This window comes from Budorcas taxicolor, chromosome 6 (assembly GCF_023091745.1).
Source record: "Budorcas taxicolor isolate Tak-1 chromosome 6, Takin1.1, whole genome shotgun sequence".
In the NCBI taxonomy this organism is placed as follows: domain Eukaryota; kingdom Metazoa; phylum Chordata; class Mammalia; order Artiodactyla; family Bovidae; genus Budorcas; species Budorcas taxicolor.
In genome coordinates this window covers 84,666,821-84,691,981 of record NC_068915.1, presented here as the reverse complement: position 1 = coordinate 84,691,981, position 25,161 = coordinate 84,666,821, and the positions used below count along the sequence as shown (strand labels likewise).

The following is a 25,161-nucleotide window of genomic DNA, read 5'->3' as shown; positions in this document are numbered from 1 at the left end:
TGACCAGTGTGTTCTGTTGGCAAAACTGTATTAGCCTTTGCCCTGCTTCATTGCATATTCCAAGGCCAAATTTGTTGATGTCACCCTTCTCTAATTCTGTGTCAACGAAACAGCAGACACATGAGCCTCTCATTTGCAGTGATTTACATTAATCTTCTCTCTTAGGTAATATAATTGATTTGCGTGTAAAAGTTCATCGACTTTTAGATTGGTGACAGTGGTGATAAAACAGCAATAAACACACTTCATAATCTTGAAGTGTTATATACTTCTCCTTTCACCTGATTTCCACATCTGCTGACTATATGTGTAATCTATTTACTTTAGGCATAGGAGTTATAATTTAACTTCTGATTGATGTCTTCTGGATATAAGCCTGAGCAATAGAAAAAGTCTTCCGTGTTTGCTTAAAGTACTGCATATGAACAAGATGTCTATGAAATGGCTCTCACTTCTGCTGCTGCTACAATTGGCTTGCTACTTTAGTTCTGGAAGCTGCGGAAAGGTCCTGGTGTGGCCAATGGACTATAGTCATTGGATGAATATGAAGACAATTCTTGATGAACTTGTCACAAGAAGTCATGAGGTGACTGTTTTGACACCTTCAGTTTCCACTTTCATTGATCCCAAAAAAACATCTCTCAAATTAGTGACTTTCCCTCTATCTTTAATTAAAGAAGAAAATGAGAATTTTCTCAAACTTTTCATTGAGAAATGGAAGCATGCAGTGAGAGACTCCTTTTGGAACCATCTTTCAACAGTGGAAAGTTTATCTTGGGGATATTCTGATATTTTAATGAAGACTTGTAGAGAAGTTGTTTCAAACAAGGAACTTATGGTAAAACTGCATGAAGAAAGGTTTGATGTCATTTTTGCAGATGCTGTTGGACCCTGTGGTGAGCTGCTGGCTGAGATACTTAAAATACCATTCATGTACAGTCTCTACTCCACACCTGGATCTTCAGTTGAAAAGAAGAGTGGAAGGCTTCCATTCCCACCATCCTATGTACCTGTTATGTTGTCAGAATTAAGTGATCACATGACATTCATGGAGAGGGTCAAAAATATGATATATGCACTCTATTTTGAATTCTGGTTCCAGGCATACAATGAGAAGAAGTGGAATCAGTTTTACAGTGAAGTACTAGGTAAGTCATGTGTTTAGTTGATAACATTAAGTCCTATCTTTATAAAGCCTTGGAATGTGAGTTTGTGTAAGTATAAATTCACTGAAATTTGTCTCAAATAAATGAAACATTCAAATAAAAATATAAAATAACCATCAGTCTTATAAATATCATGAAATGAAAACACTTAAATTATAGGGTGAGGTACAACCTTGTAAGTCCTTTACTAGTACTGGATACCAAGAAGTCATATACCATAAGTTGAGGCACATAAGACCTTTGCTACTGACTATCTATCAACTTACCAAACTTCTTTTTTTTTAACTTAAAATTTTAAGTCACTAAAAATCTCATAAAATGTCTTGGCAAATGACATGTACACTGAGAATTAAACACATATTTGTAGCTCAAGTATCTAGGTAGCATTTAGAAATTGTTTCTACTTGTGTAGTTCATTTTCCAAATAGTGTTATATTATATCATATCATCCTATCTAATGTTGTATATTTGTCAAAGAACAGTTACATTGAAACATATTTGGTCACATCATGGCAAGGTCCTTTATAAAACTTACCTAATGTATATACATGGGCTTCCCTGGTGGCTCAGATGGTAAAGAATCCACTTGCGATGTGGGAGACCTGGGTTCCATCCCTGAGTTGGTAAGATCCCCTGAAAGAGGACATGGCAACCCACTCCAGTATTCTTGCCTGGAGAATCCCCGTGGACAGAGGAGCCTGGAGGGCTGCAGTCCATGGGGTCACAAACAGTCAGACACGACTGAGTGACTAAGCATAATACATATACACACACAGCAATATTCTCATTTGATCCAACATTTGTTGTTGTTTTGTTTTTATTTTCACTTTCAGGGAGGCCCACTACACTAGTTGAGACAATGGGGAAAGCTGAAATGTGGCTCATTCGAAACTATTGGGATTTTTCATTTCCTCGCCCACGGCTACCAAATTTTGAATTTGTTGGCGGCATCCACTGCAAACCTGCCAAATCCCTGCCTAAGGTCACCTACTCCTCATTGTTATTCTTTGTTAACTTTGTGTTTTCAATAAGAATTATCCTGCATTCTTTATTTAGAAGGTTTGATTGCAATGAGTCAGATATGGGAAGCTGGATACAGTGAACTTCCAGTTAGAAATTGATATATTTCTATGTCACCACACGTATCTGAAATTTATTAACATCACAGAATAAACAGAATATGCTAGAGACTTTGAGAATATGTTAAATTATGATTTCACTATTCAACACATAATGAAGTATCAGACATTTATAGTTATATTATTATATAAAAATATAGTAATATATAATTCATACTTTAATATTAGCATAATATTAGTTACAATTATAGTAGCATAATTATCCTACTATAAGATAATTATATATATAACTTATTTGTGGAGTGCTAATATAGAGAAACGGTGTAGACAGTTTCTGCCACCTGACCCTCCACCTAGAAAGACAGAATACAAGGAAGTCATAAAAAGTGTGTAAAAGTATTATAAGAAAAGACCACTGTGCTATAGAAACATCCAGTATGAATCATAGGAAAATCTGAAGATGTTCATGAATAAACAGAAGAGATAGGGCTGGGATAGAAGAAGATAGAAAAGAAGAGCAGGTAGAGTGATGATGACAGTTTCCAAGAAGTACAAGTTCAATCTAAACAAGAAGAGGCTAAGTAAAGAGCCTGATAATGCTGGTGATGTGAATTGGAAATAGATAATTATTAACTTGAGAAACGTCTAGCAGGAGCACCTGCAAGAACATTGAAAGGGATAAGAAAGAGATATGGTCAAATATTCTTAAAAAAAAAAAAAAACTAGGATGTAGTCATTGGGTTGGATTGTGAACGGTAGGGTGGGAAAGGAGAATATTCGGCAGGTTGTTCAAGATACAGGCAACATACTCAGAGATAGGACAACACTAAATCTTATAATAGCAGCAACCTCATATTATCATTGAGGGAAAAATTGTAAGTACATGTGAAACATCCAAAATGTCAGTAGCATCTAATGATCCAGAAGAAATATTAACTATCTTCATTATTCTTATTTTGTTACTATAACATACTATCACTAACCCAATGTTTGCCAGGAATCTTACTGAAATTGAGATGATTTTCCTAATCAAGATTATATTATTCAGAAAGCTGTAAAGTAGATACCCCATTGTTGCTGTCTAGTTGCTAAGTCGTGTCCAACTCTTTTGTGATCCGATGGACTGTAGCCCACCAGGCTCCTCTGTCCATGAGATTTCCCAAGCGAAAATACTAGAGTGGGTTGGCATTTCCTTCTCCAGGGTACCTTCCAGACCCAGGGATCAAACTTGCACCTCCTGCTTTGCAGGCAAATTCTTCTAACACTGAGCCACTAGGGAAGTCCTATGGAGTTTTTAAAAAATAAATTTAAAAAGTTTACTAAATTAAAAAATTAATTTAATGTAAATAATTCAATAAATTTAATAAACTTTACTAGAGCAAATTTAATTTAATTTAACATATTTATGTTAAATTTTTTAATTTAAAAAAAGAATATTTAAGATTTGGCAATCAGGTGAGCAAGATGACTAAAATTTTTTTTTAAGTTATAAGGCTGTAGCTAAAATGAACAACCTTCTTCAACAATATAGATGAATGTATGTATAAATCTATATTTTCATAAAAATGCTTAATTACACTAAATCAGCTATAATGCAATATTCAGATGTAAAATAAGAAATATTAAAAGGTCACAATTTTCCTGAAGGTTAAAAAAGAATGTAAGCTTGAATTACAATTTTCATGATATATGTCATAATTCATATTTCATTATAGAAGTAGATAAAGATTAGAATTAAAGCACAAATTTTAGCATCATGTCTTCAAGGTCCATCTATGTTATTGAAATTGGTAGGATTTCCTTCTTTCTCATGGGTGAATAACATTCCATTCTGAGTGTGTGTGTGTGAAATCTCTTTTTTAAGATTTACCCATTGATGGGTGCATAAGTTGTTTCTTAGCTATTGTGAATAATGCTACAATAAACATGGGAGCATATATATCTCTTTGCTATCCTGTCTTTATTTTTATTCTTTGGCTGTATATCCAGAAATGGGATAACAGGGTCATACAGCAGATCTATTTTTAATTATTTTAGGAACTTTCATTTTGTGTTCTCTAAGAGCTAAACAGTTTACATTCCCACTGACAGTGGGACACTTTTCTCTACCTTCTCACAATTTATTCCTAGTCATTTTCTTCTTTTGATGCTGTTGTGACTGGGATAGCTTTTTTCAGAAGTTACATTGTTAGTACATAAAAACAGAACTAATTTCTGTATGTTGATATTATCAACATATAACCTTAAAGTAGTTTTATTGAATTTATTAATTAATTCAGGTGTTTAGTTGAATCTGTGAGATTTTTTGCACAAAAAAAAATGTCTTCTGCAAAAAAAATTAAAAAGTTTATTCCTTCCTTTCTGTTTAGGATGCTTTTCATTCCGTTGTCTTGCCTAGTTGCTCTAGCTAGGACTATGTTGAATCAATATGACATTTGGCATCCTTGTCTTGTTCCTGATCTTTGAGAAAAAGCTTTCAAACTTTCACTGTCGAGCATAATGTTAGGTCTGGGTTTGTCATGCATCTCTTTTATTACATTGTAACTCTCTTATTACATTTTTACAATATAACTTTATTACCTTGAGTTATGTTCTTTCTTCCTTATGTTGAGGGTTTTTATCATGAGAATGTTGTATCTTATCAAATGCTTTTTGTACATCTATTGAAGTAATAAAGTTATTTTATATTTCATTCTATTCGCAATGTATCACAATTATTATTTGGATACACTGAAGCATCCTTACATGTTAGAGATAATTCTCACTTGGTCTTGGTATATAATTCTTTCAATGTGTTCTTGAATTTAATTGCTGATACTTTGTTGATAATTTTTGCATCTATACTATAGTCTGGACATTGGCCTGTAGTTTTTACCTTTGTACTGTTCTTGATATAAGGGTAATGCTGGCCTTGTAGAATGGGTTTGGAAATGTTCCCATCCTCTTTTTTAATTTTTAAGATTTTCTGAAGAACTGGATTAATTATCCTATACTGTTTTATAGAATTCCTCAGTGCAGCCATCTGGTCCTGGTGTTTTATGTGTTGGTTAGTAGTTAGTTCATTCATTCAGTCATGTCTGACTCTTTGTGACCTCATGGACTGCAGCACGCCAGGCTTCCCTGTCCATCATGTCCATTGAGTCAGTGATGTCATCCAACCATCTTACGTGTTGGTAGGCTTTTGATTACTGATTTGACTTCTTTACTCATTATGACTATTCAGATTTTCTATTTCTTCCTTACTCAGTTCTGGTAGATTGTGTTTTTAAAAAGTTATCCATTCTTCTTGGGTATATAGTTTGTTAGCATATAATTATTCATAGTAGTCCCTTTGGATCCTATATATTTTTTCAGTATTGATTTTAATGTATCCTGTTTCATTTATAATTGTATTTATTTGAGTCCTCTTTTTCTTGGTAAGTCTAGCTAAAGGTTTTTAATTTTGTTTACTTCTTTGAAAAGACAGAGAAAGACAAATATTGTGTAATATCACTTACACGTGGAATCCAAAAATGCTGACTCGTAATAATAGAGAGTAATATGGTGGTTTCCAGGGGCTGCTGCTGCTGCTAAGTTGCTTCAGTCATGTCCGACTCTGTGCGATCCCATAGCCAGCAGTCCACCAGGCTCCCCCGTCCCTGGTTGCCATTTTCTTGTCCTTCCAGGGCCTAGTAGGTGGGAAATAGGAGAGATGTTGTTTAAGGCTACAAACTTGTAAGTTTTCTTAGTAAATAAGCCCTAGAGATATAAGGTACAAAATAGTGAATATAGACTACAATATTTTATTATAACCAGCATACTTGCTAAGAGGCCAGATGTTAATTTATCCAGCCACAAAAAAAAAAAAAAAAAAAATCATAATGATGGAAGTTTGAACCATCATTAAAATGGCAATCGTATTACAATAATAGATGTATCAATCATCATGTTTTATATCAGCTTACATAATGTAATATGTCAAATACATTTTCAAGATTTTCAAAAAATATATGAATTTGAAATTAAGAATATCCCTGGATAGGGAGTTTTAGTAAATCTTGCTGCTGCTGCTTCCCTTTTAAATAATTTTTCATACTTTTGCATATTTTCTTACCATGAACTTACATTATTTTTTAAAGATATCAGAGAATGAGATGAACCAGTCCTTATCAGTAATCAATTTGTAGAGATAAAATGTATTACAATAACACCAATTGGATGCATTTTGCACAAAACAGATGAAAAGTTTTGGGTAGCAAGCCAATGAAACAAAACATTGAAAATGAGTAACTTTAAATGCTAATACAGCTCACTGGAAATACAAGCATTACCTGGATATACTGTGAGAATCTTAAGAGAGTTCAGTGTCTTAATATTAAGACTGATATCACCAGGGTGAAATTATACTTTTGAAAAAGTTCATCAAATACAGTCTTCAAGGTTAAGTTTAAAAAATTCCTTCTTTTCTTTTTTAGGTTATAAAATAGTTTTGCAAAGAAGTTTTACAAAATAATTAGTATCAGAAAGTATACATTTTATGATGGAAGAATTGGGTCATTATTTTCCAGATAGAAAAGGATAATGAATCTAAAATAGAAGAAAGAACTAAGAAAATATGAATATGTGATTTTGATCAAATATCTAAAAAAAAATTTGCTCCTCTACATTTTAAAACTAGAGAACATTGATCACAGTAGACTTACTGTAGTATAGAAAGTAAGTTTTTAATTAGAAAGGATCAAGGATCACAAGACAAAATAATTCAGAAACAATTCCAGGCAAGTTCAGATTCAACAGGAACTTTATTTAGTTTGAAATGAACTACCCAAAAGGTGACTTGATCTCTGCTGCAGAAAGCCCTGGGGCACGTTTCCCACTGTGGGTAGGTGCACCCTGAGGTGACTAATGTAGATGACACTGAGGGTCCTTCAACACAGTTGGACATAGCACATCCTACCATGACATCAATTATACAATATAGTTTAGACAAAGGATGCCATATGTAAACAAACCCAGAAATATGGTGGCTCAAATAAATGACTATGCAAGTGCATCTCTGGGTTATAAATAGGACTTACAGAACTGTTTCACAGAATTTCCAAAATACAATGTCAGACTCCTCCATGTCTCTGATTAGAAATTTAGATAAAGAGTTTGGGAAATTATGACAAAGTTGAATGTAAGGGATAAGGATTACAGAGCTGAGTGAATGATAAACATAAAGTGATTCAAATAATAAATTTTTAGAAAGTGATCTAGTTTCATTCTTTTACAAGTGGTTGACCAGTTTTCCCAGCACCACTTGTTAAAGAGATTGTCTTTACTCCATTGTATATTCTTGCCTCCTTTGTCAAAGATAAGGTGTCCATATGTGTGTGGATTTATCTCTGGGCTTTCTATTTTGTTCCATTGATCTATATTTCTGTCTTTGTGCCAGTACCATACTGTTTTGATGATTGTGGCTTTGTAGTAGAGCCTGAAGTCAGGCAAGTTGATTCCTCCAGTTCCATTCTTCTTTCTCAAGATTGCTTTGGCAATTCGAGGTTTTTTGTATTTCCATACAAATCTTGAAATGATTTGTTCTAGTTCTGTGAAAAATATGGCTGGTAGCTTGATAGGGATTGCATTGAATTTGTAAATTGCTTTGGGTAGTATACTCATTTTCACTATATTGATTCTTCCAATCCATGAACATGGTATATTTCTCCATCTATTAGTGTCCTCTTTGATTTCTTTCATCAGTGTTTTATAGTTTTCTATATATAGGTCTTTAGTTTCTTTAGGTAGATATATTCCTAAGTATTTTATTCTTTTCATTGCAATGGTGAATGGAATTGTTTCTAGATCACTTTCTAACACCGCACACAAAAATAAACTCAAATGGATTAAAGATCTAAATGTAAAACCAGAAACTATAAAACTCCTAGAGGAGAACATAGGCAAAACACTCTCAGACGTAAATCACAGCAGGATCCTCTATGATCCACCTCCCAGAATTCTGGAAATAAAAGCAAAAATAAACAAATGGGATCTAATTAAAATTAAAAGCTTCTGCACAACAAAGGAAAATATAAGCAAGGTGAAAAGACAGCCTTCTGAATGGGAGAAAATAATAGCAAATGAAGCAACTGACAAACAACTAATCTCAAAAATATACAAGCAACTTATGCAACTCAATTCCAGAAAAATAAACGACCCAATCAAAAAATGGGCCAAAGAACTAAATAGACATTTCTCCAAAGAAGACATACGGATGGCTAACAAACACATGAAAAGATGCTCAACATCACTTATTATCAGAGAAATGCAAATCAAGACCACAATGAGGTACCACTTCACACCAGTCAGAATGTCTGCGATCCAAAAATCTGCAAGCAATAAATGCTGGAGAAGGTGTGGAGAAAAGGGAACCCTCCTACACTGTTGGTGGGAATGCAAACTAGTACAGCCACTATGGAGAACAGTGTGGAGATTCCTTAAAAAATTGCAAATAGAACTACCTTATGACCCAGCAATCCCACTGCTGGGCATACACACCGAGGAAACCAGAACTGAAAGAGACACATGTACCCCAATGTTCATCGCAGCACTGTTTATAATAGCCAGGGCATGGAAACAACCTAGATGTCCATCAGCAGATGAATGGATAAGAAAGCGGTGGTACATATACACAATGGAGTATTACTCAGCCGTTAAAAAGAATTCATTTGAATCAGTTCTGATGAGATGGATGAAACTGGAGCCGATTATACAGAGTGAAGTAAGCCAGAAAGAAAAACACCAATACAGTATACTAACACATATATATGGAATTTAGAAAGATGGCAATGACGACCCTGTATGCAAGAGAGGAAAAAAGACACAGCTGTGTATAATGGACTTTTGGACTCAGAGGGAGAGGGAGAGGGTGGGATGATTTGGGAGAATGGCATTCTATCATGTATACTATCATGTAAGAATTGAATTGCCAGTCTATGTCTGACGCAGGATACAGCATGCTTGGGGCTGGTGCATGGGGATGAAAAAAAAAAAAAAAAACAAATAATAAATTTTTCATGTACTAATAGGGAAATGAAGTACTAATGACGAACCTAAAATAATTCTCAAACAATCTGCCTGGAATAAATAAATGATTTAGTAGACCTAGAATAATAAGGAATTACAGGTGAATTAAATCCTGCAGTGTAGCTTCTAAAAATTTATGTTAGTAATTAACAACATAACTGACGCAGAGGCTGAGTATAATACTGTTTAACAGTACTTTCTTGTCACTACCGTGTACTGGCTCTATCTCATTTCCTGCTTATACGAAACACCTTTGCACAATTATACATAATAAAAGAAATGACCTCATATGACCCATTTCCCTCCAAGTACCTCCGAGTACCTCCAAGGGATGAAGTCTGTTTAAAAAAAAAAAAAAAAACAAACAGTCATTACTGAAAATAACATACAGTTTACTTAAAAGATTTTTTAGTGTTAAATATTTATTAGCACATGTGACCAAAGTCCAAGATGTGAAGTTAGCATGTTCAAGAACATAGTGGGGTGCAAGGAAAGGAAATCAGTCTATAAACTAGCTATATAGCATGCAGTAAGAATAATGTACACTTTCTAGTATAAAACTTGTCTATCTATACAGCTCAGCAATTCCTCTGGATGATATATTTGCACAACAGGTAAGTAAAAGCTGTATTAGCAGGACCCAAGAAGTTGGGCAATCCAAGTGTCCATCAAGAGACAAAACAATAAACAAAATGTCATATGCACAATGATGAAATATTGCTTATCTTTGAAAGGAAATTCTGATATATCACAACATAAATGAACCTTACGCTGAGTGAAATAAACCAATCAGAAAAAGACAAATACTGTAGGATTTAACGTATAAGAAATATCCAGACTAGTTACATTTGTAGAAACACAGGGTAGTATGAAACTTGCCAGAGGCTAGAGAAAGAGGAAACAGAGTTTCTTAATGAGCATAGACTTCCAGTTTTTCCCCAGAAAAAGTTCTGGAGATTGGTTGCATGGTGTGAATATACTTTACACTACAATACTATACATTTAGGAATGATTAAGAAAGTAAATTTTCTGTTATGTGTATCCTTCCATAATATTTTTTAAGAAGCCACTACTCTAGTATCTTCAGACTTATCTTATTTTCTCCCTTTAGTTGCTTGCATCAATGCTTTCAATAATGTCTGCTATGCTGCTGCTCTTTTGTGATGGGGCAAATTCTTTTCTTCACAGGAAATGGAAAAGTTTGTGCAGAGCTCTGGAGAACATGGTATTGTGGTGTTTTCATTGGGGTCAATGGTCAGTAACATGTCAGAAGAAAGAGCCAATGTGATTGCTTCAGCTCTTGCCCAGATTCCACAAAAGGTACACACAGTAACTCAATAGTGGATAACTATTTAATGAGTCTGTTAAACTTTATAAAAGGTCTGATTTTTCTTCCAGAAAGATAACTATAATGATAGCTCCAATTTTTTGCAGGTGCTATAGCCATGCAGGGACTGTCTTGATAGATAGTAATTTTAGATTATTACCTTTACCTTAACAGGTTCTATGGCGATATGATGGCAAAAAACCAGACACCCTAGGACCCAATACTCAGCTGTATAAGTGGCTCCCCCAAAACGACCTTCTTGGTAAGACTTGGCAGAAAAAAAATATTGAAAACATGAATAACAGCTGAACAGAGTGATAGTACTTCAAAGGGAAACAAATATATAGAGAATTGTTGAAACAGTCGAAAAGAAAACTTTACTGCTTCATTTCTATTTACTATGCTAGGGGGAAAATGGGGACAGCTGGCAGGGCTTCCCAATCTGCTCAGTGGTAAAGAATCAGCATGCCAGTGCAAGAGATGCAGGAGAAGTGGGTTCTATCCACGAGTCCCCAAAATCCTCTACAGAAGGAAATGGCCACCCACTTCAATATTTTTGTGTGAAATATCCCATGAACAAAGGAGCCTGGTGAGCTTCTGTTCATGGGGTCACAAAAAGTCAGAGAAGACTGAGCGACTTAGCATACACACCCATAACAACTGGCATTTTACTATACACAGTCATATCCCTTATGACCAGAATCTTTATTTTAGCTGTAATTATTTCTGACTGTGAACTTTTCAATAACTTCTTGCATTGTTGTTCTGTCTCTGAATTCTTTCGTCACATCTATCTTTTCCCCTCTGTAGGGGTATGATAAATGCTACTAAAAATAAGAACTCTCCTTTTATTACCAGTGACTCTTCACTTTCTGTAAGAAAAAAATTCATAATCATTTTTATGAAGCAATAAAACACTCCAAGGTAAAAGGTTACTTTTCCTTCCTCTGGTTCCAGTGCCTCTACTATTACCATTCTCTTCCCCTGACACCATTCCTAATCAGACTAATTGACTCCACTATATCTTTAAGAGAATAATTTCTGGCATGCCCTCCTCTTTTTTTGCACATTTGGTTTCTTTTACCCAGAATGCTCTTTCAAGTTGCTCACCTGCCAATCCTGGATTCATTTGTGAAGTCCAAGTGACTCAACACTTCTTTCATGAAGTCTTCATTTACCCCTTCAGCAGATGCAGCAGTTACTTCTCTGAGTTCTGAAAGCAATTTAAAAGGACTTTCATATGTGTAATAACCTGTTATTGAAGACTGTTTCCTTCAGTTACCTTATAATGCACTTTTCTCAATTTATTTCTAAAACTTAAAATTAATAATTTTATTGAAATTCACTCAATCCTAGGTCATCCAAAAACCAAAGCCTTTGTAACTCATGGTGGAAGCAACGGCGTTTATGAGGCCATCTACCATGGGATCCCTATGGTGGGCCTTCCTTTGTTTGCTGATCAACCTCATAACATTGTTCACATGAAGGCCAAGGGAGCTGCTGTCAGATTGGACTTGGAAACAATGTCAACAGAAGATTTGCTCAATGCATTGAAGGAGGTCATTAATAATCCTTCGTGAGTATATTTTTTTTACTAGATACTCTTTCTGGAGAAGTTCTCATATGAAGACTCATTAGTCTTTACATAAGCACCATGAGGAGTAAGATTCACTCAGTTCAGTCATCAATAACCTATTGTGAGTGTCGCAGTAATATTTTTTCATGGTTTTAAGGGAAAGGTTTGTCAGTGGTTTAAAGACAGTGGAGAAATTTTGAAAGATCTAACCATTAGAATGAGAAGAATCTCTGAAATGATAATAGAGGAATTAAGAAGTTTGAAAATGAAGTTAAAGTAGGGAAACATAGATGTCCACTTTACTTTCTTTCAGCAAGTGAATTCCAAAAATGTTTTAATCTCTTCTAAGAATTTATTTTCAGTAAACAACCTTGATATAAGCAATCTGAAATTCCCATTACATTCAATATCTTCCAAGTTTTCTATGCTAATATTTAGACCCAATCACTGATAAATGGTAAATAGCTAGTACTTTCTAATTAGCCAGTTTCAACTATGAAGATATTTATTTATAAATGTAGGTATATTCTTAGGCTTTTTGATTGTTGCCATTTTTGTCTTGTTTGGAAGAATTATAAAATTTAAACATAATCAACTTGGAAGTGATATGTTGGGATAGTTCTCTTTTAAAAATTCACACAATTTTTAAATATTACTTTCCATTTAAAAATAGTAGAAAATATTGGTTCAATTTCCAGTGTTGTACAATGCATCCTTGAGCTTATATACTTCTCAATTTTTGCCTCCTACTCCCCTACCCATATATTTCTACTCCCCCAAATATGGTAACCAATAAATTGTCCTATATGTCTGCAAGTCTGTAATAATATTTTGGTTCCATCACTGATAAATAGTAAACAACTAGAACATACTAATTTATTCAATTACAGCTATGTAGATACTATTTTCAAAGGTAGGTATAATCTGAGCTCCTGTCATTGTCCTTCTTTTTGTCTTATTTGAACAGATATTCTGAGATATTGCTATTTAAAAGCCAAATTTACGAAACCAAAAATATTTGATTTCCAAATAACTTCAGAATATACATGAATTCCAATAACACAATTAAATTAATATAACAAATATGATGTATATGTTTCCCCTTTTCTTTATAATGTCTTTATAAAGAAAACATTTTGAGAATTTGTCATTAATAGTAGCACAGTGTATATCTGTGTTTTATAAGCAGTGTTATGTAAATTTAATCTTAGCACTGCTATTGTCCTAAATGAACAGTAAAAATATTATATTCAGTTCAGTTCAGTTCAGTCACTCAGTCATGTCCGACTCTTTGCGACTCCATGAACTGCAGCATGCCAGGCCTTCCTGTCCATCACAAACTCCCAGAGTTTACCCAAACTAATGTCCATTGAGTCAGTGATGCTGTCCAACCATCTCATCCTCTGTCGTCCCCTTCTCCTCCTGCCTTCAATCCCTCCCAGCATCAGGGTCTTTTTAAATGAGTCAGCTCTTCGCATCAGATGGCCAGAGTATTGGAGTTTCAGCTTCAACATCAGTCCTTCCAATGAACACCCAGGACTGATCTCCTTTCGGATGGACTGGTTGGATCATCTTGCAGTCCAAGGGACTCTCAAGAGTCTTCTCCAACACCACAGTTCAAAACTATTAATTCTTTGGCACTCAGCCTTCTTTATAGTCCAGATCTCACATCCATTCATAACTATTGGAAAAACCATAGCCTTGACTAGACAGACCTTTGTTGACAAAGTAATGTCTCTGCTTTTTAATATGCTGTCTAGGTTGGTCATAACTTTCCTTCCAAGGAGTAAGCGTCTTTTAATTTCATGGCTGCAATCACCATCTGCAGTGATTTTGAAGCCCCAAAAAATAAAGTTAGCCACTGTTTCCACTGTCTAAATGAACAGAAAAATATTACATTATTTTTCTCTTTTTTTAAAGAAATAAACCTTTCATTTGCCAATTTTATATAAATGTACATCTCTTTAGTATCTTTATTGATTTTTACTTAATGTAAAACTGGTGTCAAAAAATGAAGATGATTTATTACCTGCTATATACTGAATATTCATGTTCTGCTACATATAATGTTTAGTAACATACTGTTGTTACCATTGTTGTGGCAGTTGTTCAGTCACTAAGTTGTAGCCAACTCTTTGTGCCCCAGTGGACTGAAGCATGCTAGGGTTCCCTGTCCTTCACTATCTCCTGGAGTTTGCTCAAACTCATGTCCATTGAGTTGGTGATGCTATCTAACCATCTCATTCTCTGCTGCCTGCTCCTCCTTTTGCCCTCAATCTTTCCCAGCATCAAGGTCTTTTCTAATGAGTTGGCTGTTTGCATCACGTGGCCAAAGTATCAGAGCTTCAGCATCAGTTCTTCCAATGAATATTCATGGTTGATTTCCTATAGAATTGACTGGTTTGATATCCTTGCAAGTTTGGTCTCCTCAAGTGAGTCTCCTCAAGTGATTCTCAAGAGTCTTCTCCAGCACCACAATTCAAAAGTATCAATTCTTCAGTGCTCTGCCTTCTTCATGGCCCAACTCTCACATCTGTACTTGAAAAAACGTACTTTGGTTATATGGGTCTATGTCAGCAAAGTGATGTCTCTTCTTTTTAATATGCTGTCTAGGTTTGCTATAGCTTTCCTTCCAAAGAACAAGTATCTTTTAATTTCATGGCTGCAGTCACCATCCCCAGTGATTTTGGAACCTAAGAAAATAAAATATGTCTCTGTTTCAACTTTTCCCCCTTCTATTTACCATGAAGTGATGGGAGAGGATTTCACAATCTTAGTGTTTTGAATGTTGATTTTTAAGCTCTAGGTGACTACACCATTGTGGTTATCCAGGTCATTAACACATTTTTCATATAGTTCTTCTGTGTATTCTTGCTACCTCTTCTTAATCTCTTTTTCTTCTGTTAGGTCCTTACCATTTCTATCCTTTATTTTGCCCATACTTGCATGAAATGTTCCCTTGATATCACTAATTTTCTTAAAGAGATTTCTAGTCTTTCCCATTCTACTGTTTTCCTCTAATTCTTTGCTTTGTTCACTTAAATGGCCAGGCACTTTGCATTCTTTGGAACTCTGCATTCAGTTGGGTATATCTTTCCCTTTCTTCCTTGCCTTTTGCTTTTCTTCTTTTCTCAGCTATTTATAAAGACTTCTCAGACAACCACATTGCCTTCTTTATTTCTTCTCTCTCTCTCTCTCTCTTTTTTTTTTTTTTTTTGTTGTTGTTGTTGTTGAGCATATAGAACTTCTCCATTTTGGGTGCAAAGAATATAATCAATATGATTTTTACTCTGACCATTCGTTTCCAGATTACTGCTGCTGCTAAGTCGCTTCAGTCGTGTCCGACTCTGTGCGACCCCATAGACGGCAGCCCACTAGGCTCCTCTGTCCCTGGGGTTCTCCAGGCAAGAATACTGGAGTGGGTTGCCATTTCCTTCTCCAATGCATCCCACTCCAGTACTCTTGCCTGGAAAATCCATGGACAGAGGAGCCTGGTGGGCTGCAGTCCATGGGGTCGCTAAGAGTCAGACACGACTGAGTGACTTCACTTTCACTTTCCAGATTACTGAAGTCCTCTCAAAAACCCAGTGCACCTCCTCTGTTTTGACAGAAAAGGGAGGGAAGTTGCCTCCATTGCTATTGCTCACAGTGTCATCTTGTAACACTTTGTGATTTAGAGTTCTTGAGCTATATCTCTTTTTTCTCCCTTCTTTCTTGTCTACTGGTCTATTATCAACAGTAAAAATGAATGTAATTGCAATGCCTGGAAGTAAAATGTTGAGCCTTCTCCAGAGTCTTTTAGAACAAGAACGACAACAATGCTAGCAAATATTTGCTGCAAGTATACAATATGCTAGAAATGCCTATAAGAATCAATACAATATCCTCAAAATATCTCAAAAAAATTATCTCAAAATAATCAGATAAGATACTATTCCTATCCATTCCTTAGAAAAATGAAAAACTGAGGAATAGATTATATCATGAATGGCCCCTCCAATATAAAAATAAAAACATTTTAAAAAATTTAGTAAACTTAAAGCAAATAAAACTGTGAGACAAAAAGAATAAAAAAGCAACCAACAAGATAAATGTCAGAATCAGGAGTCAAACACAGACAATCCACTTCAACACTTTGGAACACTATTTCACTACGGTAAGATCAGCCCTGCCTAGACATATCTTGGAACCTCATCATAGACTTTCCTGCTATCTCTGGATTATGACAGCATTTTAACACGTTTCTATCAGGGCTTTACTAGATAATTCAAACTTTGAGCAACAAACCATGATTTTTGTTGTTGTTGTTTTCTTTCCTTTTGGGACTTAATTCATTCCATTCTTTAGACTGCACAAACCCCTCCCATTTTCTTTCTTTCCTTTGTAGCTTGAAATGCTATACATTTAAGAAGTCCTAGCTCTTAAGCTAAGATCTCAAGAATCACCTCACAGGAAAATTATCTATTTTTCTTTAAGTCTGTGATGCATTCTTTGTTTCCATCTGCAAGAAAATTTCACAAATTTTCAGTTATAGCTCATTCTATGTATCGATGTCTATTTGATTTTCCTTCAGCTACAAACAGAATGTGATGAGGTTATCAGCCATTCATCATGATCGGCCTGTAAAGCCCCTAGACCTAGCAGTCTTCTGGATTGAGTTCGTCATGCGCCACAAAGGAGCCAAGCACCTGCGACCAGCTATCCACAACCTCACCTGGCTCCAGTACCACTCTCTGGACATGATTGGGTTTCTGCTAGCCTGTGTAGCAACTGCTGCATTTGTTGTCACAAAGTGTTGCCTGTTTTGTTACCGGAAGTTTGCTGGCAAAGGAAAGAAGGGGAAAAGAGACTAGCTGTTTCTGAGACCTCAAGCAGTTTTGCCCCATAGATAACACTCCTCCAATTTATTCCAGTTGGAAAAATTATGTTTCCCATCCTCTTGTGACAAAATACAAACTTCACTTTCAAGGGATTTTCTACTTGGGTTAGAAATATGGCTTGCCAAGGAAAAATACTGGCAAAAAATTGAAAGAAAATAAAACTGTAAGCTTATATATTGAAATTTATTACTTTAATTCTAAGTAAATAAGTGTTAGTTGTTCAGTCATGTCCAACTCTTTGCAACGCCATGGACTGCAGCCCACCAGGCTCCTGGGTCCATGAGATTTTTCCAGGCAAGGATACTGGAGTGGGTTGCCATTTCCTTCTCCAGAGGATCTTCCCAGCACAGGTATCGAACCTGGGTCTCCTGTACTGGAGGTAGATTCTTTACTGACTGAGCTTCTAAAGTTATACTAAAAAGAAATTAACAAATGTAATTATATTTAACATATCGAGAGTAAAACAAGGACAATAGCAAGTCTACTCATAGCATCCACATTATTTTGTAGATAGTCATAACTCTTAACTTCATTTTGATGTAGAATTTTTACTTTCTCCTTGCTATAGAAATTGCTCAATAATTGGAATTCTGTAAAAAGATATGTCTTTTTATTTTATTTGAGAGGTCATTAACAATTCTTCATTTTCACTGTGCATCCAGCCTCAGCATCACTTCTTAAAGTTATGGCAAGACATTTGACTTCATCCAGTTTAACTCATTTCCCAGAACAGTGTTTGTGGAATTAGAAATACAGCAACTACTACCTACTTCCTATTATAAAACTGAGATATTTGCAAAAATCTTCAATTTCATGACCTAATTCTCTTTTCTCATTCACTTTTTAGTCATCTATTATTTTCACTCCTTGATAATGAATGTAAGTTCTCAAGTTTATATTAAGAAGATATATAGCCTGTACTATATAGAGAGACTATATAAAGAGACTTATTGAATTTTCATTCTCTCCTAATGAACCTGACTATATCTATACACTGTATCTGTATACATATCTAAATCTATATATATTCTTATGAAACTGGACACAACACCACTTAGCTACTTGCAGATATGATGTGATATTCCTTGGGTTTGTTGAACACAGATTGAATTAAATACTATTACATTATAATATATTTTGAACCACACTTTAGATCAGTATTTATCATTCTTTTGTCTCTTTCATCAAGGTGCTATTGTCTTGTCCCTCCCACAACACTTACACATAAGCATTCAATCCTTTATCATGACAGGAAATAATATAGACATCATTTTCTTTAAACCTAGGCCCACTATGACTGACCTAATCAGAAACAATGAGCACAATACAAAAATTACAAATTTTAGGAAAAATTAGTGAATCAAATGAAAGCAATATGAGAGCACTTATGAAAAATGTGCACCAGGAAAACAGTTTATGATTAAAGTGGTGCAGGTGCAGAAACACATTCTTGTCTTATTAATCAAGAGGACCATCATCCACATTACACAATATTCTTCAGCCTAAGGCATAATTGATATTAAAAATAAATTGAAACATTGAGACTTGGGAAATTATAGGAAAATTTACTGTAGAATTTTTTATAGAACCTCATTAGATAATTGACACATTTTTAAGAAAAATAGAATTAATATCCCTTTCCTGGATCACAGCCTTGTTGCCACAGAGGGACTTACATTAACTAAATGAAGCTATTAGCCGTGCCATGCAGGAACACCCAAGATGTATGGCTCATGGTGAAGAGTTCTGACAAAATAAAGTCCGCTGGAGGAGGAAATGGCAACCCACTCCAGTATTTTTGCCAAGAGAATTCCATAAACAGTATGAAAAGGCAAAAAGATGTGAGATTAGAAGATGAGCCCCACAGGTCAGAAGGTGTCCAATATGCCGCTGGGGAAGAGACAAGAGCTATAACTAACAGCTGCAGAAAGAATGAAGTGGCTGGGCCAAAGCAGAAGCAACACTCAATTGTGGATGTTTCTGGTGGTGAAAGTAAAGTCTGATGCTCTAAAGAACAATATTGCAAGGGAACCCAGAAAGTTAGGCCCATGAATCAAGGTAAATGGGACATGGTCAAGCTAAAGATGGAAAGACTGAATTAGTGAGCTAAAATGAACATGTTCGGTGAATTTAATTCAGATGACCATTATATCTACTATTGTGGGCAAAAATTCCTCCCTAGAAGAAATGGAGTAGCCCTCGTAATCAAGAGTTCAAAGTGTAGTACTTGGCTGCAACCTCAAAAACGAAGAATAATCTTAATTTGTTTCCAAACTACTCAACATCAAATAATCCAAGTCTATGCCCCAAACACTGATGCCAAAGAAGCTGAAGTTGGCTGGTTCTATGAAGACCTACAACCAATTCTAGAACAAACAACAAAAAGAGATGTCCTTTTTATCATAAGGAATTAGAATGCAAAAGCAGAAAGTCAAAAAAGTAATCTGGAATAACATACAAGTTTGAAGTTGGAGAGAAAATGAAACAGGCAAAGGCTAACAGAGTTTTGTCAAGAGAACATGCTGATCATAGTAAACACCCCTTTCCAACAACCCAAGAGACAACTCTACACAAGGACATTGCCAGATACAGCCAAAGATGAATAAGCTCTATAGAGCCAGCAAAAAGAAGAAGAAATTTAAGAAGGCAAGATGTTGTCTAAGGAGGCTTTACAAATAGTTGAAGAAACAAGAGAAACAAAAGGAAAGGGAGAAAGGGAAAGACAAACTCAACTGAATGCAGAGTGCCAGAGAATAGCAAGGAGAGAAAAGAAGGTCTTCTTAGTCAAACAATGCAAAGAAATAGAGGAAAACAATAGAATGGGAAAGACTAGAAAGCTCTTCAAGAAAATTGGAGATATCAAGGGAATATTTCATGCCAGGATGGGCATGATAAAAAACAGAAATGGTAAGGATCTAACAGAAGCAGAAGAAAGTAAGAAGTGGCAAGAGTACACAGAAGACTATGCAAAAAAGGTCACAGTCATCCAGGTAACCACAATGGTGTGGTCACTCACCTAGAGCTGGACATCCTAAAGTGAGAAGTCAAGTGGGACTTAAGAAGCATTACTATGAACAAAGCTAGTGGAGGTGATGGAATTCCAGCTGAGTTATTTAAAATCCTAAAAGATAATGCTGTTAAAATGTTGCACTCAATACATCAGCAAATTTGGAAAACTCAGCAGTGACCACAGCACTGAAAAATGCCAGTTTTCATTCCAATCCCAAAGAAAGGCAATGCCAAAGAATGTTCAAACTAGTGCACAATTGCACTCATTTCACATGCTAGTAAGGTTATACTCAAAAATCCTTCAAGCTAAGATTCAGCAGTACATGAACCAGGAACTTCCAGATGTACACCTGGGTTTTGAAGAGACAGAGAAACCAGAGGTCAAATTTCCAACATCCTTGGATAATAGACAAAGCAAGGGAATTCCAGAAAAAATTTTGCTTCATTGACTATGCAAAAGCCTTTGACTGTGTGAATCACAACACACTGTGTAAAATTATTAAAAGGATGGGAGTAACAGACCACCTTACCTGCCTCCTGAGAAACCTGCATGCAGGTCAAGAAGCAACAGTTAGAACCAGACAAGGAACAACCGACTGACTCAAATTTGGTAAAGAAGTATTAACAAAGCTGTATGGAGTCAGCCTGCTTATTTAACTTATAAGCACAGTACAACATGTGAAATACCAGGCTGGATAAATTCTAAGCTAGAATCAGGACTGCTGGGAGAAATATCAATAACCTCAATGATGTAGATGATACCACTCTAATGGCAGAAAGTGAAGAGGAATTAAAGAACCTTTTGATGAGGGTGAAGGAGGAAAGTGAAAAAAGTGGCTTGAAACTCAACATTTTAAAAAACCTAAGATCTTGGCATCTTGTCCCATCAGTTCATGGCAAATAGAAGGGGAAAAGGAGAAGCAGTGACAGAATTTATTTTCTTTTGGATGATGACTACAGCCATGAAATTAAAAGATGCTTGCTCATTGGAAAGAAAGCTATGAGAAACCTACAGTGTATTGAAAAGCAGAACCATCACTTTGCTAACAAAGATGTATATAATCAAAGCTATGGTTTCTCCATAGCTATGATGAAAATGCTTGCGACCTTGAGTGTGGTCTAGAAGAGGTGACCACCACCAATGTTGACACTTAGACATTGTCTCAAAAGTCAGCATGATGAGTGTGCCATAGTCCCTCTCCCAGCTGGCCAGGTACTCTGGCCCCACCTACTCCACACGACAGACTTACATTATATCTGGACAACCACACAAGGCAGAGGACGCAAGCTTAGGATGCACATGAGCATGCCTACACAGGTGGTGTATAGGACCTCTGTGAACACACATACCTCACTGACTTCAGTACTCTCCACCCATGGTGAAAGGAAAATAATTACTATGAAAATAGCCGAATCAAGCCTAACTCTCAGGGCTTGTACTCCAGCAATCAGTGAATAGACCCTGCCTGTGATAGAGTGGCAATAGCTTGGAGCAGAAAGGGAATCCCACCTTACATCCTTCTGGGTTTTAGACACTTCAGTTCAGTTCAGTCGCTCAGTCGTGTCCGATTCTTTGCGACCCCATGAATTGCAGCACGCCAGGCCTCCCTGTCCATCACCATCTCCCGGAGTTCACTCAGATTCACGTCCATCGAGTCCGTGATGCCATCCAGCCATCTCATCCTCTGTCGTCCCCTTCTCCTCCTGCCCACAATCCCTCCCAGCATCAGAGTCTTTTCCAGTGAGTCAACTCTTCGCATGAGGTGGCCAAAGTACTGGAGCTTCAGCTTTAGCATCATTCCTTCCAAAGAAATCCCAGGGATGATCTTCTTCAGAATGGACTGGTTGGATCACCTTGCACTTCAGACACTTAAGCAGCAACAATGCCCCCTATCAAGGTGATAACACCCAGCACACACACCCTGATGGAAGACATGATGGACATCCATTTCTAAATCAGTCTTCATACCAAAGACATTGAAAACATGCAGTCTACACAGGGATACTCACACATAAAAACACCCTTTCAAGACCACAATACAGAACTGTTTCTCCTAAATTCAGAGAGGCAAAGTTAAGTGAAATGAAAAAGAAGAAGAAACACTCCCATTAAAAGAGCAAGAGAAATCCCTTGAAATAGCAAATGATGAAACAGCCATCACCAGTCTACTAGGTACTGAGCTTTAAAAGGAGGTAATAAAAGTATTAATTAAATTAAGAAAAAGTTATAGATAAAAACACTGATCATTATAACATGTAGTTAGAAATTATAAAGATCAACTCATGAAAAATAATTAAATTTGAGATAAAAAGCAATTTATAAACAATGAATAGCTAACTAAATGACACAGAAGAAAAACTAAGTCATCTGGGAAATAGGATAGCGCCCATCAACAGATAACTATGTTAAGAAGATGTAGGATATATGTACAAGGACTATTACTCACCCTTAGAAAGTATAAAATTTTGCATTTGCAACAACGTGGATGGAACTAGAAAGCATTATTCTTAGTGAAATATGTCACACAGAGGGAAAATATTACATCATTTATATGTGGAATCTAAAAAGTAATACAAATGAATCTATATACAAAATAGACTCAGATTCACGGACATAGGCAATGAATAAAATTATGCTTACCAAACAGCAGGAAGGGAGCCACCAATTAAGAGTATGGAGTAAGAAATGTAAACAACCAAACACAAAAATTGATAAGCAAAAGAATCTTATGGATAGTAGAGGGAATTATACCCAATATCTTATAATAATTTGTAATGGAATATAATCTACAAAAACACTGAATCATTAAGCTATACCCCTGAAACTAACACGAAATTGTAAATCAACTACACTTCAAGGTAGATAGGTAGAAACAGATAGGTAGATAGAAAATTTTATTCCTGGAACCTCTGACTCTTTTTTGGCTGTACTGTGGCTTTGTTGCTGTGCAGCCTTTCCTCTAGCTGCAGGGCATGAGGGCTGCTCTCTAGTTGTGATGCACAAGTTTCTTATTGATGTGGCTTCTCTTGTTGGGGAGCACAGGTTCTAAGGCATGTGGGCTGCAGAAGTTGCAATGGGTGGGCTCACTATTTGTGGTTCCCAGGCCCTCGAGCACAGGCTCAATAGTTGTGGTGCACCAGTTTAACTCATCCCATGACATGTGAGATCCTCCTGGACCAAGGATCAAACCTCGTGTCTCCTCCATTGCCAGGCAGATTCTTTACCACTGGGCCACCAAGGAAACCCCAAACCTCCCACATCTTAAATGCCAACATGACATATTACATGGACAAGCTCTTACACAAAGTAAGAATAACCACTGAAAATGATACTTTAAAACAACTATTTAGTGTCTAGATAATGCCCTAAAAAGACATGCAGCAAATAAAGACACATTTGTTCCAGAAAAATACATTAACAGTAAAGTTGTTGAAAGCCTGTGATGTTTAAATCCAAAGTTCTCCCTCTCATACTATCCATTAGCAGAAAAATAGATTCCACTCCAAGTAGGTTCAGAAAGAACACCTGGCTCTCACTACCTGCAGCTCCCATTTGAGTGTTATCGTATCTTCATAGAAGGATCAAGCCACTTGAATTTCTCTCTCACACACACACCATAGCTGTGTGTTACAGTAGCTAAGTTCCAGACAAGTATGGCCAACAAAATTCTCCCGTCTTCCACACAACCCCAGTCATAGGGCAGTTGTTTGCTCAGTTCATTCATAGAATGGAGGCTCTGTGATGAAAAAAGCAAGCTAAAAATAAACCCTACTGTTTACACTTAAAAGAGGGATGTCACAGAGAGAGAAGTGTGCCTTGGTCCCTATCCCCAGGTCTGGAAGCCAAGGTGCAGAGTTTCATGATAGGGAGACTTAGGACATAAAATGAAAGTCGCTCAATCATGTCCGACTCTTTGCGACCCCATGGACTATAGTCCATGAAATTCTCCAGGCCACAATACTGGATTGGGTACCCTTTCCCTTCTCCAGAGAATCTTCCCAATCCAGGGATAGAACCTAGGTCTCCCGCATTGCAGACTGATTCTTTACCAGCTGAGCCACAGGGGAAGCACAGAACACTGGAATGGGTAGCTGTTCCCTTCTCCAGGGGATCTTCCTGACCCAGGAATCGAACTGGTGTCTCCAGGATTGCAGGTGGATTCTTTACTAATTGAGGCATCAAGTAAGCCCTAGGACATAAAAGCCATTCTCAAAACACTTTATTTTTTTTTTTTATCAAACTGTAGGAAGGTCAAGCTTATAATTACTCACAAACTATGAAAGATATGTTGATAAGCAGTTAAGAGGAAGCTGATTGCTTCATGACAGATACAGGCTAAACCACTGGCAAGCTAGTTTATCAGAGAAAACCAGAGAAAGAAACAGCTAAGAAGAGCCTTCCTGAGGTCTAGCTAAAAGACAAAGAACACAAATAAATAAAATAAGAAACTAAAGTAAAGAATATAATAGATCATAGGCTACTCTTGTGATATTCCTACAAACTGGAGAACTTAGAAGAAAAGGATAAATTCTTGTAAGCATGAAACCTATCTTCAGGCAACTATGCTTAAAGAAGAAAAGTATAATGGCAATGTATTATAATAATATTCCATCTAATAAAGCCTATAAATAAAAGATAGAAATCATATTTTACAAAAGTAACAAATGGAAATTTTGGAGTTGAGAATTACTATATCTGAAATGAAAAATTCACTAGAGGAAGTCAATAGTAGATTTTAAGAAGCTGATGAAAAAGCCAGGAAACATAAAGATATTATAGATCAATAAGTTAACATAATCAAATGAACAGAGGGAAAAAAAGAATAATGAACAGAAGTTTAGAGAATGGTGATACATAATAAAGCACACTAACATACACAGAGGGAGAGAGCCAGAAGAGAAAAGATGCAGAGCAAAATATTTTAAATGTGTGAAAGCATTTCAATCAAGACGCAAAATCCCAACTACACATCCCAATTGTCCAACTAATTCCAAGTAGGATAAATATTGGAGAGCCATACATAGACACTAGTGAAATGTTGAAAGCTAAAGCAGAAAGTCTTGAAGAACTAAAAGAGAA

General features: G+C 36.1%; 1 protein-coding gene across 1 annotated transcript; it reads left to right on the top strand.

Annotated features, from left to right (window-relative positions):
* Positions 1-415: 415 nt before the first annotated feature.
* LOC128049669 (UDP-glucuronosyltransferase 2B4-like) lies at positions 416-17,045 on the top strand. The gene is made up of 6 exons (XM_052641976.1): positions 416-1,148; positions 2,000-2,148; positions 10,478-10,609; positions 10,791-10,878; positions 11,973-12,192; positions 16,766-17,045. Exons 1-6 carry the CDS (start codon positions 422-424, stop codon positions 17,043-17,045), a joined length of 1,596 nt encoding a protein of 531 aa, XP_052497936.1. The 5' UTR covers positions 416-421.
* The last annotated feature ends 8,116 nt before the right edge of the window (positions 17,046-25,161 follow it).